This window comes from Corvus hawaiiensis, chromosome 5 (assembly GCF_020740725.1).
Source record: "Corvus hawaiiensis isolate bCorHaw1 chromosome 5, bCorHaw1.pri.cur, whole genome shotgun sequence".
Taxonomy (NCBI): domain Eukaryota; kingdom Metazoa; phylum Chordata; class Aves; order Passeriformes; family Corvidae; genus Corvus; species Corvus hawaiiensis.
The window spans coordinates 21108972-21128837 of record NC_063217.1 but is presented as its reverse complement, the minus strand read 5'-3'; the positions used below and the strand labels follow the sequence as shown (position 1 = coordinate 21128837).

At 33.4% G+C, this 19866-nt stretch overlaps 1 protein-coding gene across 7 annotated transcripts in view; it reads right to left on the bottom strand.

Moving 5' to 3' along the window:
* Positions 1 to 19866, bottom strand: part of PCDH7 (protocadherin 7) — a 270924-nt gene that overhangs the window by 134802 nt on the left and 116256 nt on the right. For 2 of the 7 annotated variants that reach the window (XM_048304313.1, XM_048304315.1), the window contains one exon: positions 9579 to 9771. The exons of 1 other annotated variant lie outside the window; for it this stretch is intronic. In XM_048304313.1, the coding sequence (XP_048160270.1) occupies positions 9579 to 9771 (193 nt within the window). Of the gene's footprint in view, positions 1 to 9554; positions 9772 to 19866 lie in introns of all 7 variants that reach the window. 4 more of the 7 variants (XM_048304316.1, XM_048304317.1, XM_048304312.1 and 1 more) reach the window with 2 other exon arrangements.

Here is a 19866-nt window from a genome sequence, read left to right as displayed (position 1 = left end):
CAAACAGAAGTTTACATTTCTGTCTTAATTTCAGCTATTTTACATGTTAGAAAAAAGTCCAGATTTGAATTATCCACCAAAATAATCTTTTTTTTATTTATTCATTGAGAGATGTGTTTGTTTTTTCTTGAAAGCCATATAAGAATGGACAGCCCTTTTAAACATGAATGGCAATTTATCTACAATAAGAGATTTGAAACCAATATTAATAGAATTTATTACTCTAGTCTACAGAAAAAGAAAACAAACCACCTTATAAAATAGGTATTACTAAAATACATTTTTTACATAATAAATGCTGACTTTTCTTTTGCTTTTATCTGTGCACAAAAATTATATTGGAGCATAAAACCCCTCCTTATTTGGTAGTGGGGTTTTTTTCTTATTGCTGTTCCTTGCCCAAAACAAGCCAAAAAGCCCTGAAATATCATTTTAAGTTAGTGTACAAAAATTTGAAGCAATTTCTTAAAAATTCTAATGTACGTCTTCTTTGAGCATATGACATGATTTTTTGTCTACTTATCCAAGGTATTTGAGTTGGCATTCACATTGAATGCTGTGTTGCTGTTGAGGCAAAAAAAGCAATATAGGTGATACTGTAGTAATATTCAGAAATGGTTAAATGCCTGAATTCATATTATCCTTGGATTTAAATCCTCTTGTCATCATAGAAATTGTTCCATTTCTCTGAAAATCAGTTATAAAATATAAATATAAAATAGAACTCTCAGAACTGCAAATGACACATATCAAACTGGGGCTTCTAATTCCTTTAAATACCTTTCTGTAGATTTTGGCATACTAACTTTACATTAATATTTGCTGAAATACATAAGAGACGCACACGCTTCCCTTCAATCTTTGGGGTTTAAACCTTTTAAAATAATAACTGAGTAAAGGACTTCAAATACAACAGAAAATTTTAGTATGAGTACAAAGCAACACATTCTCTTAAAAAATCCCTGTCTACTGTTCCCTAACAGGCTAGGAAGTTCATTTTTCCTTTGTCCAATCCAAGACTAATGGGACACACAATCACTTTAATCGCTTTCCTCATTGGGGAAAAGAGATATTAATAGTTGCATGCAATGGAAACTGGACAAATTTGAGTATGTAAATCCATAAAGATTACTAAATCCACATTACGGGGCTCAGGGAATCAGAATTCCCAACTGTTGATGTATAGAAAGCTACTTGGAAAATAAATCAGTTTATCTGCCCTGCTATACTTTCCCCTGAGCATCTTATTTTGGCCACCAGATGATCTTTGCTCTGACCCTATACATTACCTGGATCTCCCATATATATGGGATACATAAAAAATTCTGAAGAAGCCTTCTGTAGAAGGCTGGCACACAGGAATCCAGCCACGAAAACGAACCTTTCCAGATTATTGTTGGACCTGAAGAACTAAATTGTGTAGCAACTAGGTAAGCACACTTCCTTTTATAACTTTGAATTTACACATCAGCAGGTTAAAAAAAAATTTCCTTCAAGAAATCTTTTTGAGTTGCTTAAATAAGATACAGGCTGAAAACATGTAAAATTGAAGTTTTGGATGCAAAAAGAAATGCAAGACTGATTCCTTTTATATGTTCTTCTGTGTTTTGCACAGTGAGCTTTACAGTTTACAAATCTCTATTAAAAATTACATGATTTTAAAAAGAAGCAAAAAAAGAAGTGACCTCATTTAGAAGTGAAAATGCAACTTGTGAAACTAGTTATAAATTAATAACTCAGGGCAATACCTGTCTGTTCTCTGGCCTCGTACTCCACTTTTACTCAAACTGTTCATGTAACAAGAGTAGTTAAAATAAAAATTTTTGTTTATGACATAGATGGGCACCTGCTGGCTTAATACACTTGAGATTTGAATTTGTTTCCCTATTTTTAAAATCAGATCTTTGTGAATGTCATGATTCCTTTAGGTTCAACTCTGTGGCCAATTAGACATGCTCATATTCCTTCAGTCCAAGTACCCCATTTTGAAAATACAGTCAGAATTTTGTTCTGAATTAATAATTTGTATGTAATAATTTTAAAAATGGACCCAATGAAATTATACAGTTTATTCTCTTAATTTTATCAGTAGGTTTTGGGCTTATTTTTTGTCTATAGGAAAAGCTACTGATTCTAAAACATCATACCCAACACATAAAGATTTGTGACAAAGACAGTTGTAAGATTATGTGTTTTATAAAGATAATAAGGTATCAACATTTTCTGCAATGTATATTAAATAAAAAATAAACAGAAGAGTAGTTGAGAACCAGCAGTAACGGGAAAAGTATTTTCCACTGAAATTAAGATGAAATACCCATATAAAGGACTTGTTTTGGACCTTCATCATCCTTGAAGATTTGAAGGGATAGAAAGATCTAATGTTGTCCAGGAAACTGAAGAAGCTTACATTAAATACAGCCAACTGGGAAATACAGTATGCTGAAAGAATTCCTTGGAACAGAGGAAAAATAAATTTCCGTTGAATCTTCACATCAGATTTTTTTCAGGAAAGAGCCTGCCTTGGATGCAAAGGTTGCTAAATATTCCATTCATAAACCAGATGTCTGTTCTTCCTTGAGTTTGTAAATTTTGGAATGCATTTTGCCTTCCCATCTACATTCAGGACTGCAACAGTATCAAAGGGAGTTCTGCAATCTGCATCAGTGGGAGGCTGCCTGAGCTAGCAGCTGGCACGGAAGACTTGGACAAAAGCCTAACTTCCCTAAGTCAGTTGCAAAACCTTCATCAAACTGGAAGTTGATGTTCAAATTATTACTTTTTGAGGGGTGCACAAAGTTTGGATCAATTCATAGCATGACAGGGGACATACTGCTTTACTTTCTGATCATTTCGTTCTCCACTTGTCAGTTTAGTATGTTCGTTCATATCCACCTCAGCAAAATGATTTGAAATTCATAGAGGCAGGTTATATAACTGCAACTGCCTAGATCTCATGAGTATTTGCAGTGAGAACTGACTCACTGAGATTTGCACATGTGTGCACACCCACATGCTCATACAAACCCTTCCCTTACTGCATCATCCTAACAGATACAACTGCAGGTATGGTTCTTTAAAAATACAAAGTCTTCCTCCATTTTAAAATTATTGGTCAAAAATTGATGGAATGTAAACATGGAGTTCCTTTTTTAAAGGGTAATAAAAGAAACCAAAGTTTTAGTACATGGCATTTCAAGTTATCTGGTATCAATAGGCTGTTTTTAACAGTGGTGAACAGCTATTGCTGTATATACTTTCTTTTTAAGAGCAGGATACCGAAATCAAGAGTGGAGGAAGAAATCCTATAATATGATTTTTTAGAAAAGAGGCATATGTTATTCAGTCTGCAGCACAAAAGAAGCTAGAACAAATACAATGGGAAAGCAATAGAGAGAACACCAAGAGTCATACAATTCTATTCAGAAAATCAGAAAAGTGCTGAATAATTTGTTTTGCTACCAATGTGTGGGGGCTGATTTCCAGTACAGAAATATTCATTCCTTTGATTCCAGCAGATCCAAGCATATGTTCTCTGAGCAGTTAAAATCCTGATCAAGTGTAAAACAATTCACAGCAATACTCAGGTACACTTCATTAATAGAACACAGAAGTTGTTATTTATCTGGACAGTCAAGGAAAATAGAGAAGGTATAAAAAATACTATTCTGGTGTCTTCAATGAGAGCTACTTCGGATCATATTTGGCATATATTTGGGGCTTTACTTTACACTGTGCATTTGAAGTACAATGTAAACATAGAACAGTAGTTAATATACAGTAAACCTTAGTGCAATGACATAAAATGGACAACTGAAAATAATTTCTCAACTTTGTGTGATAAATTATTGGCTTAATAAAGTGAATTTATACGTAAAAAATATATATCAGCACTAGGAATTTAACACACAATATATTTCCCTCATTTCTATTACAAGTATATGTATATAACACTTCAAAATACAAGTAATTTTTAAAGAACAGGCACAATATAATTTTAAAACTTAAAGTATTAATGTGCATATAGGTTATCAAACCTATTCCTCTTTTTTTATTCCTAGTTTTGTTGAAAAAACTCACTAGACATATAGGGTAAGTCAGCTAAAGGAACACAGTAAAATATTAGAAATGAAAAAAATCAAGAAGAAAAGCAGCCAGTGTACTTCCCAGACAGGTTCCCTGCCTTACATAAGACTACCTAGTGCATCAGGGATTCCTACACAGCTTGTCTTCTGTCTTACAAGCTGGGTTTTTTTTTTTCCTCTTATAAAATATCTTTTCACAGATCTCATCAGAATTCTGTATCCTCAAAAAAACTTTGTTCAAGATATAATTCATCACTGAATATGTATGTGTTCAGTGTTAAACATTACCCGTGTATGTTGCTAGTGTTAAAGAATCCAAAATTCATTGTGTGCCTAATTATAAGTTAAGATTTATCAGAAACAAATATAGGAATTCTTATGTGTTTGTATTATATAATAATTTTTGCAGCACTTTCTTGTATTTTGAGTTCATGCATGCAGGGTGACATTTAAGAAAAAGTAGATGCAGCAACCATGACAGAATAAAAAAGAAACCAACCAAAAAAAAATGAACTGTTACTGAATAATCACTGCATTGAAAACCTTTACTGACTCAGCCTCTCAGATGGACTACTTACATCAACATTTTCTGGACACAATTTTAAAAACAAAATTACTCTCATGCAATTTTCAGGCCTGAATTCAAGAGAACAGAACATTTGAAAATAATGGGAACTACGAAAATGCAGTCATTCTCTGAAATAAATCAGTGAGTGTCTGTTTGCCATGTTTGCAATAAGGACAGTTAAGTCTTCAAGAACATTAAGCCATGTTATTTGCACTGCAAAAAGCTAAAGGAAAATAGATTCTGTAAACACGGGTTCTCTAAATTAATGGATTCTTTTTTTCACACTTTGGTCCGGAGAACAGATTAAGAATCTATTTCACAATTAAAAGTGAGAGAATGGTCTTACAGATAAAACTAATTACATTTATTAATTGTCAAAATTCACTTTGCATTTTTAAGTCATCATTTCCTACATTATGAACTCCTTCTCTATACTGATGGTGGAACTTTGACACTTGCAATCTAAATCTGAAATTGTAATTGAAAACAGAGCATATATCAGACTGTATGAACCAATGTAACGCACTTCTCTTCCTTGCCTTTTACTTCTTCATGTGTCAGTCAGAGAGTAATTTATCTTTTGATTTCTTTGTGGGAGTCAAGTAACTGAATCACAAAAGTTCTGAGCTCCTTTTTAAGCTCTGCTCCTTACTTTATCTGTGACTTCAGACATGTCACTTAATCTTTCTTTACTCCATTTCCCTCTGCAAAAATGGAAGCTGTAAACCATTCCCTTATTTTCCTTCTTTCACAGAGATGAATACTCTTTTCCAACCCTATTTGATATTGAAACATGGGCTAACTTAAAATTCTCTGCTTGCAGATCAAAGTCATGTTCATGTAGACGTACCTGAGCTAGCTTTAAGGCAGGTATCTCAGGTGTGGCAAACGGTCTAATTAGGCCTGCATGGAAACAAATCTCTACGGAGGATCATACAAGCCATAATCTACAGTGCTGCAGTTTCACCACTATACGTACCTAGCTAAATGAAACAAAAATTAAAACTGATTAAGCTAGTACATGCATAAATAAATAGTAGGTATGCAGAAATCAGGGGGTAGAGAGAAGGAATTTAATGAAATATTTCTAAGAGAGCTGCAAGAAACATGAGAGAGACCTAATAGAACTAGGTGAAGGGTAATGAAACAGAGCCATGAAAGCTCTGTTTAGAGATCATATCTGTAATTAATAACATAGGAATCAGTGTGAGAAGGCTGTCTTCAAATTGTGAGAATACATCTCCAGCTATCCCTACCTTCGCCAGAAGAAATAGAGCCTAGGAAGATTTAGAATTCAGAGGAAAGGTAAATTATAAGGCAACATAACAATCCATACTATTTAAAAAGTTACATGGAATGCTTCCATGCTCTTTCTCATAATGAAATAAAGGAATAGTCACTAAAACAGTTAAATGAGAGTCAGAAAGCCGAACCTGAAACAATTTTGGTAGCCTTCAGAGGATTTCGCTGTTGAAAGACATCCTCCAGGCCAGTAACTTGGCTTGTGATAAATTAGTGGATTTTTAGTACAACTACTATTGTTATTATTATTTAGAAAATCACATTCTGTATATTAACTGTTAGGGTCAGGAGGAGAGGTAATTCTGGAAGCTTCTGTCACAGGGGTTTTTAAAACTTTCTTCTGAGATGTGGTATTAGGCATAGTCAGAATGAGAAAGCTATGACAAAAGATCAGGAAACTAATTTACCATGGTAATCTATTTGCCCTTGATATACAAATATGAATGTAATGAAAATGTTCTTCAGAAAATTATTGTACAATTTACATTAACACAGTACCATTCTAATAGCAAAATCAGAGAAGGCTGCATATATGAGCAGAATTTCCTTGTAAGGAAAGCTCCAAGGGCAGGGGATAAATTAACTCAGAAGTTACTTTTGGTTCTGCAGATTTTACTAATTAACAAGATCTTTGCATACTGAATTTTCACAGTCAATCTGCTAACATTTCTTTTTTTCTTTATTTTTTTTCCTCCTGCATCTGACACCACAGCTAATCAGCAGAATAAAACTTCAATCTACATCTGACAGTCATGTAGGCTGGTAGGCAATGTACCGCATATTCTAAGAAAATGAACCCCCTTACCCCTTTTTTTCCCATATTCCAGTGTTTTATTCTCAACTGAGAAAATGTAAAGAAGGTCTTAACAGCAAACAGAAAGTTGAATTTCCTATTTACTCGACCTGTGAACTGAACCTTCTTAAATTTGCCTTAACGGTAAAGATTACTTGTTTTCCTTAGTCATCTAGGTTTGAAAAAAATTAAGGAAATGCATCAGAAGGTTTCATCTACTGTGCTTTAGATTATTATTTCAAATTCTAAAATTAAGGAAATCCAAAGCAATTAATTATAACTGCATTGTTTCACACCAACTGAAATTAGATGGTAAATATTTGAAGTAAAGATTAATAGCCAAGATCACTTCCAAAATGCTGTTTCCATGGAAAATCTACATGAAAATACAGTATAAATCCTGATTAAAACCTAACCAAGCCAAAAACTGCAGATTACCTAGATTCCAATTAAATGTGACAAATGAACACTTGACAGACTTCAATTCCAATTATATTTCTGTCAGAATGGTCCATTAATATTGAAGACTACATTATCAGAATTTGACCAATACAATTGTGCTTAAAATAGTTAATATACAAGTGGACTTAAGAGTCATATTACAGAAAACTCTCACTCAAATATCAGGTATTACATATATGAAGTAAAAAAAGTACATTCCATCCTGTTCCATCATTATTTATAGATTAATGTTAACAGAAATTTCTGGAGGCAGATCACATGCCAGTGTTGAAATCTTGCTTTTAAAATGTGACGGGAAAATCCAAAAGCCTCTAGAGTATAATTTTCATCACAACATCACCTACCTTTTAAAGGTTTCAGTTCAAGGTTTTATAAAGGAGGAGGAAATCTTGATTATTCTATGCATGTCTTACCATGCAAAATTTTTTACTGGAGATTATTTTTTTCATTCACTTTAATTCACCATGAACTAACGTATTTATCTATGTTTCTATTTATTAATTATAGAATACTATTTTCAAAACCAAATCCAAGAAATTCATCCTACCAAATACAAAATAAAATATTTTCAAAAAACAAAATCATCTAAAATATTTTAGTTATTAGAATGCAATTCCAGTTTTTGCATCAATACAAAAACTTTAATTATTTTGCTTTAATTTATGACACTGCTCAAGCACTCTTCATTTTCAATTACACTTCAGTTAGTGTGATCTTCTTTTTCATTGGCTATCAAGTGCATTAAAAATTACATCCATTTGTTAATCTACAGTTTCTCCAGCTTGGATCAGGCATATCCCATGTTAAAATATTTTCTGAACTCAGAATTTCATGTCTACAAATCTTCTACCTTGCTGCATGTCCAAAGTAATTGACAAATTGTTTAATTTTATTTTCCTAACTACAAAATCTCACTACAAAATAAACAATAAAATAATCAGCTCAATTTAGGTACAAATTCTATAAGCTTTTTTATGAAATTTTTTCCAGTAACATCATTATCACTTTATACCCCTACCCCATCCCCAGAAAAATGAAATGTAAACAAATATATTAATATAAACAACCAAGGAGAATGTATAAAAGCAAACGTATAAACATACGTAATCTAATATATCTTTAGATGGATAATACTATCTTCCTTTTTAGTCAATTTTTTTTGCTATTGGGATATATACTTTAAGCATATGTAGACTGCTGTAGCCATTCTTTAGTAATAGATACTAGATTTGGAAATATCTTACCATGAAGAATAACATCGTTTTAATGGTTTGACTTGTCTCTTTCAGATAAGACAAAACCCCAAGAACAATTCAGTATTGAAAAACTAAAACATGCACTTAGCCACACTAATCAATTCATTCTATAACGAAAAAATACACCACCCTTCTTGCATGTACCCACCTATTACAATGGAATTAGAAACCCCATTATTTATTTGGTTATCAAAAATCTGTACACTTTGATGTGTATTAATTTATTTTGTTGTTCCTGGGCACATGAAAATACAATGGAGTCAGTCTCTGACTTCAAGTCCAAGAACTGGAGAACAGTGAAGTATTCATGTTTTATAAAATATGTTTCAAAAAGAATAGGTCTTTTTGGTTTTTTAATCTCAAATAGTTTTAGATAGAAAGAAAAGCAGAACCTAATCTGAGACTCATATTAATATTTTTTGGTTTTTAATAGTAGGAGAATTACTGTGGAATAAATAAGTATTTAGCATTTTCCCCTTTTACATAAATGGACCCTGAATTTAAATGAGATGTTGTAAAACTACTGAACAAAATAAAGTGTGAAGAAAAGGAAAGTAATGTTCTATTCTAAATAATGAAGAATGGACTTGACATTGGGTTTTATTTTGAAAACAGTCTATACAACATTTTTGGGGAAAAGAGAATTCTCTAGAGTGAGGTTTTAAGATGCTATTTTCTTTTCCTGATGCTATATATATTACATTCAGGGAAATTTCCTAAGTAGTTTTTGAATCAAAAATGGTAGGAAATGAGAATACATGTCCTTTATGGTCTTTTATCTAAAATGAAAAGTATGTAATTTTATTCAATTGCCATTTCCCCAGACCTCTACTGATATTTTTTTTCAGTGTTTTAACTACTTCTACAGTATAGATTTTAAGTCATATAAAGAAAAGAAAGTGCTGTTTTAATTAGTGGTGTTATGTTCCATTATTTTGTATACCTGCATTTTAACAAACTTTAAAATCAAATCATTGCAATTTTATTTATTTATATATTTATTTATATTTTTGGACTGACCTTTCAAAAGTCTACTTAGTATCACTTGCTAGTGAGATTATGTGTGTGAATGTTGTGTTTGCCCCTACCATTTTCCATATGCTCTGCCTCACCAACACTGCCATCCGGCGTAGTCCTTTCGTAGTTGTCCTCTGGGAGTGGAAGGGCACCCAGTCTTGGCCCTGATGAACTCTTACTGCTTGGTGTTTCTGACTCCTCCAGACCGCTGTCATAGCAACTCTGCAATGACCCTTGATGCGGGTCCTGAGGCTGACTCACAACAGAAAACGTCACTCTACGAAACGGCTGCAAGAGAAAAGATTCTGAATGTCACTGGAAAGTACAGTCTTTGAACAACTGATTCTCAAAACATGACTTAAGCAAACTAATATTTTAACATTTACCAGTTAAACAATTTTGTCTACATTAAAGCAAATAGAAAGTACAGTTCTTACACAAAAGGCCACTGGACAGAATATGCATGGAATTTTACTGCAATACATGGTCCAGAACCTTCACGCAGTTTATCATAGTCTCCTTTCAAATGGCTACATGGGCTATGAAAGCTGGCTATAATTATTCGTAAATTTTTTACACTTTCTCTATCAATCAGTTGTAATAAGTTGATCAGATTTAATATCAGACTGCATAAAGGTACTTGACAGTGTGTGTGCATGTATGTGTCAGATTGTGTGGGTGGGTAAATACGCTCACCTGTAAACTATGTTGTGGGTATTATGAACATAGCAACACAGCCATAAGACTTCTATAAAATCACTTCCTGTGTTTCTGAAAGGTAGTTAACATGAGAAAGGGGGGAGAGGGAGAGGACGGAGGGTGGAAGGGAAAAATAAGAAGGGGACAAAAAAGTCTCTTAGGTCCTTTGCCATAAAAGTCAGCGCCTGGAGACAGGGTGTGTTGCCAGCTGACTTAATAAAGCCTTTAAAGTACCGTGAGCACAGCTGACACAACACGCTTCCACAGGGACTGTACAAACATGGATTGTTAGAGATTTGTATTCATTCAAAATGACAGATATTACTGTTGCTCTGGAAGCCTACATGCTGAACCCTGGCACCAATGAGAATCCCAGGAAGTGGGAGAGTCAATCCTTCACATTTCAGGGGACACTGAGGGCATGCAGGATTGTCAGTCAGTAGGGGATTCTCCTAGGATTTGAACTACACTCAAGCAGCAATGATACATTTAAAATATTTTAATGATACATTTGTAATAACTTGCTGTCACAAGGTTAGAAAACCACAGAAAAATGTCTGGTGTTCTAGCAAGCACCTTCTGAAACAAACACCAATAGGTCCATTTTATAAGACACTATGCAAATTTTCCCGTGTTTAAAATGGGGTGTCTAACAGCACTGTCCTTTGGATTCAGATGTGTTTCAACCACGATGTTAGGATGAGACATAGGCATACATCACTCCCACTGGCGACTGTAGTCACCATAGGATGGAAATATATATCCAGGCCAGATGGGAGAAAACAGCAACTGCAACCACACACACAGGCTCTGCAGAACAGAAGTCTACATCAGGTTTACAAGTAGAGGGGTAGGTGGAGTTTCATTTTAAGGGTACAAAATTCTTCTGAGGGTACAAAATTTTGAAGATATAAAGGTATTTAGTGCTGATGGTAGACAAGTTGGACAACAAATATAATTCTGAACCTTCCTGTCACAAGTAGATAAAAAGTTTAAACAGGTAACTGCTACCAGAAATACTTTACTGTAACTGTTTTATGGACTGAAACTTCATGCTGTAATCTGTAACTATACATCAGTTACTACTTCGTTGTGGGCCAATGACACAGAATGTAAATTTCAGCGATTTGAGTTCACCTAGACCATCCCCTAGGCTATTCCTGAATATCAAACTATTCTGGCAGTCATATTTGCACCAATGGAGCTGAGACCGAGGCCCCTTGGCATCTACACACATCAAATTCACAAAGTCGAATTAGGGTTCCTTACTGGCTCGACCCCAAATTTCCTATAGCAGAGTCTCAGGTGTCCCAGTCTTTAAAATAAAATGCAATAACCATATAAATCTTGACGCAATAACCATATAAAAAAGTAACAATTTGAGCTGGTACCTCTGAGGAGGGGCTTCAAACAGAGGAAACTCTGGGCTCTTATCCTCTCGTAGTCTAAGTGCATGAAAGTCTTGGGCTCTTCAGCTTCTGCCATATCACTGAGTGTCTGGTCACCTGGATGGGTGCAGGTCCCCATGCCTTTTATTATGCTAAGGCTTAGCTATCTGTGGCCTCTCACCTTGTGCTCCCAACACCCAGAGCTCCCACTGCAGCTGCTCACCAAGCTACCTGTGCTGACTGTATTCCTCAACACCAGAAGGACTTTGCATCATCTACAGTTCCTGCAAGAACAGTGATGTAATTTAAAATGGAAATTAGAAAAAAAAATCATCAAATATTTGGAACTTTATGTTCCATTTCTTATCGATTTTTTGGAAAGCAGTCTCAACTAGATCATAAGAACAGAACACCTGTTTATCACATCTGTAGCTACCACAAGAATCATAGCAAAGTTACTTAAAATAAGTTTTGGAACAAGCTATAAAAGATTTAGGAGCATTCTGTTCATCTTCCCATATTCTTTTAAAGCTATATTCCTTACCTAGTTGGCATATAGGGAAGAGATGTGACAGATGCAAAGTTGAGCTGTTTTATAGCTGGGGCTGAAAATTCCCTGAGAACATCACTACATATCCTCAAAACTAAAAGAAATGTTATGTACTTTTACTAAGTTATTAAGAATAGTTTTTAAACAGATCTGGGTGCTACTCTTGCTTTTTTCTTAAGTGCTGTACTGAATGAGAATTATCTAACACAAAACTAACACACAGAGTATTCAGTTGAGTAGAACCAATTCAGTCCTTTCCACAGAATATCAATGAGAATGACATAATGATGATAAAATTCTTTCTGAAAGAATGATGTGCATGTTAATCATAATTGTGCATGATTTATTGCACTTCTACTTTTAGTAAAAACATCACAATTCTGACCTTTCTATTGCATTACTTCTGAGAACCAGACCTTCTCAGGAAAATGTGTTGCAAATTTTGAATGCATCCTGCCTCATGGAATAATATCATGGCCTGTCCTTTTCCAAAAAAAAGAAATAGACTTGGATCATATTATATGTTTGTTATCTGCATAATTAGAAACACTCCATGTAATTAATATAAAGAATTTTAAGACCAAAAAAAATTAAATATCTGTATTGCAGTTGACTTTCCCTTTCCCACACGTCATCATCTCTGATATACAAATTACCATATTCTTTAGACAGTTTAATATGGAAAAACATTTGTCAGAGCAGAACTATCAGTTATAAAAGATACTGAGTTTTTATATACTTTGCATATTTGGGCTAAATTAATTCTGGAACCTAAATTTTACACCCAAAAAACTAGGACATCTTAGAGATAAAGTTGATGAAAACACAGCAGTATGGGAGTTCTATAAAATGCATCTGAAAAAACCCTGTAATGCATGTGCATGTTACTGTTCATGAAACTCATAATACTCCTTTAATTGTTACTAGTAAGAGCATTTAAGTTAAATGAGTTTAAATCTCTGTGAACTAAGTTATAAGCACCAGAATACTAATACATAATAAATACTACTTATGCATCAGTTACTACGAGTACAATAAGCTCCCCCCCAAAACCAAGGACTTTCTTCATATACTCTAATGTTCATTTATATCCAAATCTGCAAAAAACAGTTAGGTTTCACATAAAACTTCATACTGATGAGACAAAAAAGAGGGAAAGGTGATAAATACCAGGATTAATATTTACAAAAAGTTATAGGTAAAATGCTGGTTTTCTTATGCACTTATAGCCATGCCAAAATAAAGATAATAATCTGCATTTTAACAAGCAAAAACAGACTACATATTAAATTTTGTTCTACCATTTATAAAATTACATCAGTAATTTCTCGGAAAAATGGACAGGAGAAATTTCCAAGTGCTGACAAATTAAGACACCTACCCATGAGTGGAGAGGGTTATGTTTAGCTTTATTAATTTTCAATGCACAGCATTAACACAGCTGCATCTGCCACCAGTATGAATCAACATGGTAGAGCTACTTTTACCCAAATAAGTCCACTAGCTGTTCAATTTGTCCATCACAGAAAAAAAGCAACCTTAATCTTTTATTAGTCCTTTGGTAGGGGTAGCCCTTACAATATTCAGGTTTAGTAAGAAGACAGTAGGTTTGATAATTTTCACCCTCTGAAAACTGGTATCATATTTTCTGAGAACAGCATAGGGAGTCATTCCTAATTATATCTGATCTTGGAGATTAACAGATCACAGAGAAAAGATACACCTTTTCATTATACCTCAATAATCACTGCTTCTTCCTTGTTTCAACTGTACTTCTTAAATGGGATAGTTTATTTTCCAATCATCCATAGGAAAAAAACCACTGCAATTCCAAAGACACATACTTCCTGCTATCTGTAGTAATTGAGCCCTATTAACTTATTCTATGGTACAGTGTTTATCTTAACCTGTGTTAAATAAGTCATCCTTATCCAAGCTGGAAACTAAAACTATATTTTTAATACATGAAGAATCCTAGTTTTGGAGCTTGACATTAGGGACAGAGTTTGGATAGACTTGGTGAATGGCAATATATCCATATAGCTCCACAAGACTTAATTGTGACACTTTTTCACCATTATGAGATATTTCTTTCATATCTTGATGTTTGAAGTTTTGCACTATATTTCCTGGTATTTCACACTGCTCATGGATTATAATCTTTCATGGTTTCTGTATATCAGTTGCTATCAACATTATAAACATTGTCTGTTCAAAAATGTCGGTGCATTTGAACTACAGTAGTGTGGTGGCAGAGTAAATCCTTTTTACATTTAATTGTTCAGAGAGCTAAGCTTGCAACCATCAACCAGTTCTCAGCCAGTTGCTTCACAACTTATTCTGTGTACAAAGTGAACACACTAAAGAGTAACTCTCTTAATTACTTAACACTTGGATAAAAATAGTAAGACTTCCTGGCCTTCCTGCGGTCACAATACCTACATCTCAAAACCATAAGGACTGAAAACATTATAATCAAATGTAAAATGCAATTTAAGATGCAACTTAGTGACATTGCTAAAGAATTTGAGTTACATTTGGTTTTGTCCGTGCTTGGAAGAAAGGGGTTCAGAGCACATGGCAGAGGCAAGTGTCTTGGGGAGGGGGAGGGGAAGCTCAGAACAGGCAGCAACAACTTAGTATGTAGAGAAACATTAAAAAATTAGCCTAAACTGAGAACCAAGCTAAAGCAATCTATACTCTTTCAAGTATTTCTACCGGTTTGTTCATCATTATCTTGGACATTACTCAAACCCCTGGAACATTAGGAACTAGGGTTCTTATTTTTCCCTGACTCTCAAATCAAATGACTTTCCACTTCAACGACGTATGGTATCCTGGGGTATTTGCAGGAATTTAAGGTGGCCTAAGAGCTAGCTGGAGATTGTCTAGTCCAACTCTCCTGCTCTAAGTAGAGTCGGATAGAGCACTTTGCCCAGGGAGATGATCATTCAGGTTTTAGTATCTTCAAGAATGGAGACTCCATGGCCTTTCTGAGCAACCTATTCCAGTCTTGAAACTCTAATGATAAAGGAGGTTTCCCTTAAGTTTCAATGGAATTTCTGTATTTTCTGTTTGTACCAAAGCGTGAAAAGCAATGGTGATGAGTCGGGCCTAAATAATATAATTCCTGTTAGCTTCAGAAAGTCAGTCAACATCAAGCTGCTTGTAAGACAAATACAGTGACTCTGAGATGTGTATAGGGTAGATCTGAAAAATAGGCAGAAGAGATGCATCAACTGATCACATAAATTCAAAGTGTTTCTTTAGCACTTGAATTTTGATACAACATGTCATTATCCTTTTCTTTCTATTCATTCTTAATTGCTGGAAGCTTGTTGGAAGACAAACAAAATATTAATGAATGATTCCTATTCTGCATGAACAGTTTCAACCCACACAACTCTTTTTCCTATTCAAATCACATATTTCTACTGTTCTAAACTTCTGTCATTGCAGTTAATATAAAATTGACAGGAAATTAAATTAAACAGGCATTATTTTTTCAATGAGAAGACTGAAACACCTGAGATTAGTACTAGAGCAGCAGGCTAAAAGAGGAAAAAGATGCTGATAAGGAAAATGATGGGTTGGGGTTTTTTTATATTTAGCAAAATGTAGTGACAATTGTAACTTTCAACAGGACTTGAATAAAATTTAAAAAAATATTTTGATATTACAGCTCTGCAACAGACAGCACCTGTGACAAACAGTAATTAGCTTAGCTATCCGGCAAGAATTCTAGATACAAGAGAAGGACTCTCCATAATTATTTTCATTTATTTTGGTTTCACTTTTATTAATTTTACTTGCTGTAGTGGTCTTCCGGTCTTGTACCAGAAGCGTATTTTGTTTGTTCTGTATAAATTTGAAATACACATCCATTAATATCTATTTGTTTAAGCCCAAGGCCACATTTTAAGATTTGCTATTCAGGGATAATATTTCATAATTCATTTTACATTACAGGCATAATAGTGTAACATTCAAACATACTTTATGCCTTTTAAGTTTAGTGCTTTTCTCAAATATATTTTGTTTCCTCTTATCCAAACTTCCTTTCTGAATCAAAATAAGGACTTCTGAGCAGGCCAAAATTATTTTTATTCCCCTAGCAACATGCATTAAATAAATTCCTAATAATTCTTGTCTCTGTTATAACTAAGCAAATAAAAGGCCTTCCTTTATTTCAGTGAATATCACCAAAGAACCAATAGCACGAAGAACATCTCTTACTCAAAGATACTCTCAAAGATACAACACTCTTTCATGATAGAATCTTTTTATTTAGAAAAATTGGAATTTAGAAGGCTGGTAGGCCAATATTCTCAGTATATCATCAGAGCCCTTGCTAGCTATTGAAATGTGAGCATAAAGAAACCAAGAATAAATGAGAATCTGCATCAGAGATGGTAAAAAAAAATTGCAATAATATTTTAGTTCACCTAAGTTATGGACTCAGAAATTAATCTCCTTATCATCCCCAAATTTGTACTTTGCTATCTTTGGAAGGAGTACCATGAAGCAAGTACATTGGACCATTTGCAGCAAATTCCAAAGAAGGAAATGGTCCAAAAGCCTCCATAGACAGCTTGAACTAGAAGGAGCTCAGTTCACAGTATCAGACAAGTTGTCCACAGTAAATCTCCACAGAATGCATATAGTATGAAAATAAGTCTCAGAGCCCACTGTTTCACCATGCAAATCAATTCCTCTTGTGCCATTCTATTTGCTATTGTAGACAGAGACAATTTTTAAAAAATTTCTTTCTCTTTGTTTTGTCTCCCTGCACAAAGAGAGGCTTTTCTGCAAAGGGAACTTCGCCAGAATGCTACTGAAATCACAGATACAAATAGCTAAAGCATATATGAACCTTTCAAAATATGAAGCCTTAGTATTAGCAAATCACTGATGCACAAGTAAGGTCTTCTAAGTAATGTAAAATATTCCTGCTGCTGAGATGAAATATTTTGGATAAATCTAGAATACACCACGATGTTTTGTATAGAAATGGTTAGCTAAAAATGAAGAAAACTGACCATCTGAAAAGTTTTGAACTATTAATTCATACATTAAATCAAAGTAGAAGTCTTTGTGTCTTAAGTTTCGCCTATGAGCTGTCATTGTTAAAAAGGTTAACTATTAATATTATTGAGAATATTTTGGTTTTAGTTACTGTTCACAAGTCTCTAGCCCAATATGAATGTAAAAGTCACAGCATCAAATTTTAGGAAAATTCAGCAATAACTCCTGGAAGAATAAGATCAAATTCTAAATGTATATGAATGTATAAATAAGGCATTTCAAGTTTAATAGGGAAGATATACAAATATACTCAATACAGATACAAAGATTCATTAATTTTCTGAGTGATCAGATATAAGGATTTTTGCACTGGTCACCAAAATTGTATTGATGATGACATATTTTCCAAAATCTGCAGTTGAAATGTTTTCCAAAATTAGGTATCAATATATCAATTCATCAATATTTTGCATTATTTTTATCTACAATTCCTCAATGTTTGTTTACTGTTTATTCATCTAAGTTGTCCAAATTTTTCTTTAAACTTAAATGTCTTAAGTTTAAAGGCATAGTGATTTTTTAAGGATTGACAGATTTTCTATAAATTGGACAACATAAGATCAGGAATAAATTCTCTGATAGTCAACTACATTTCTCTACAAAAATCAAAAGACAGAACTCTAGAACTCTATCTTATCTTGGAAGATGTTTAATAGAATGGAAATATTCTTCACTAAATATAGAGGAATTTAAATTAGCTACATAATTTGAGATCACTCAAGTCAGATAAATTCAATCTTGATGAACACTGTAGCTATGCAAGTTATAGTAATAAACATGCCACAGGCTCAAAATACAAGGCCTTGAAAGGGAAAATAATTAATTTTATTCAGAAATTTGATATTTGGAAAAGTACTATAGATTGTGCTATATAGCAGAAAAAAGAAGACTTGAATGAACGTAAAAATACAGTTTGTTCCATTATTTCGTTTAAGTCAGGGTTACATACACTTTCATTAAGACAACTAGATTATTGGAAAAAGTATATTTGAATGAGGTAATTGAAGAGGAAACTGATAAAAGCTAGTCACAGACAAAACAATAGATGAGGTTCATGTCCAGAACTACACTCCAAACATGTTTATCTATACAGCCGCCTTATATAATTAAAACTCCTTCCAAAGATGTGGGGCTATTTGTTAATGTACTTATTTTTTCACATATCACATAGAAAAAACACTTTTAAAGTGTTGCATTACTGTAAAAATAGAATATGCATTTTCTTCTGTTGTAGGAAAATGTTTGAAGTTCAATGGGTATTTCAAAAAACTAATTAAAAGGAGACATTTATGTGATAGCAAGCTAATTGTTGTAAAAATAATCAAAATACGCAAAAGGAAAATATATATATTATTTTTAATTAATAAATTAAAAACCTACTGATATGTAGCTATTTCTGGCTATTTTCTGTTATGGCCATCTAGAACACCATGACTGTTGCTGTAGGTTGAAAGTTACTCTGTAATTGTCAGTGATAGTATTCACAGCAAATTGCTTAAAACTACTGAAATGGGAAACTATTACTTTACACTTCACTCAACATGTTAGTAACTACTTGAGAATATAGTTAACAAATTAAGGGTGCTTTAAATGTACAACCTTACAAGAAGTACTGATATACTTACCTGTGGAACTGATTACAACCATCGACTTTTTATGCAACTATTACTGAATGAGAAAATAGTGTAATGTCACAGAACATGTTTGTGCCTTGATTTCATTTTTTTCTCTTCAAAAGTCTAGTGGTGAAATTCTATTAAAATGAACTTTATTTGGCTTCAGATTTGTCCCCAAAAATGAAATACATATGTTAATCACTCAAAATATTTTCTTCATACACTTTAAAAATCATCAAAGAACTTATGTATCTGAATAAAAGTCAAATTAATATGAATATGGTAAAACTTTATAGATCTGTTTTTCATAGAGTGTTACTATCTATAGGTTTTAATATTCAGGCTAGTTGAAATATTCTCTAACTGGTTCACATTAAAAAAAAGAACAACTTCTCAATTAAAAACATGGCTATAAATGTCAGATTTCACCACCAATTTAAAAAGCTGAAGTATAAAACTTCAGGTACGTCAACCATTATTATACACCAATATGTTATGCAAAAATACTTTCTTCTGTTGACAAATGCAGGATGCCCTTCATTGATAAGAACCACAGACTGGTGCAAAGATTCCCTTTTAAAAGATTCAGGTCATTTGCTTCCCTTCCAAAACCTTTTCTGCACATATCAACTGTAGAAAAATTCACAGATATTTCTTCAGATTGGTTATTTGTTTATGAGAAAGATGCACTAATTTTTGTTAATAGGAACATGTATTTGCTATATCTCATGTTCCTTTAATCATTTTAAGGCATTCTGAAAGTAAGACAGTAGAAAGAAAAATACTCTAGGCTTAATAAATGGCTGGTTTTGATTGAATGTCTCATGTAAATAAAATAGACAAAAAAGGATTCATGACACATTTTGTTATGTGGCTGATGAAGGATGAGTTCAAATTATGGTTCTCTAAACCCGACAGTTTTAATAGTCACTGCATAGTCATCCCTGTCAATCACATTTTTAAAGATATTTTTTGATCATAAGAACATTAGGAAGATTGTTCATAGTCTCTAGAAAGTTCTACAAAGAGAACACCAACTGGAATT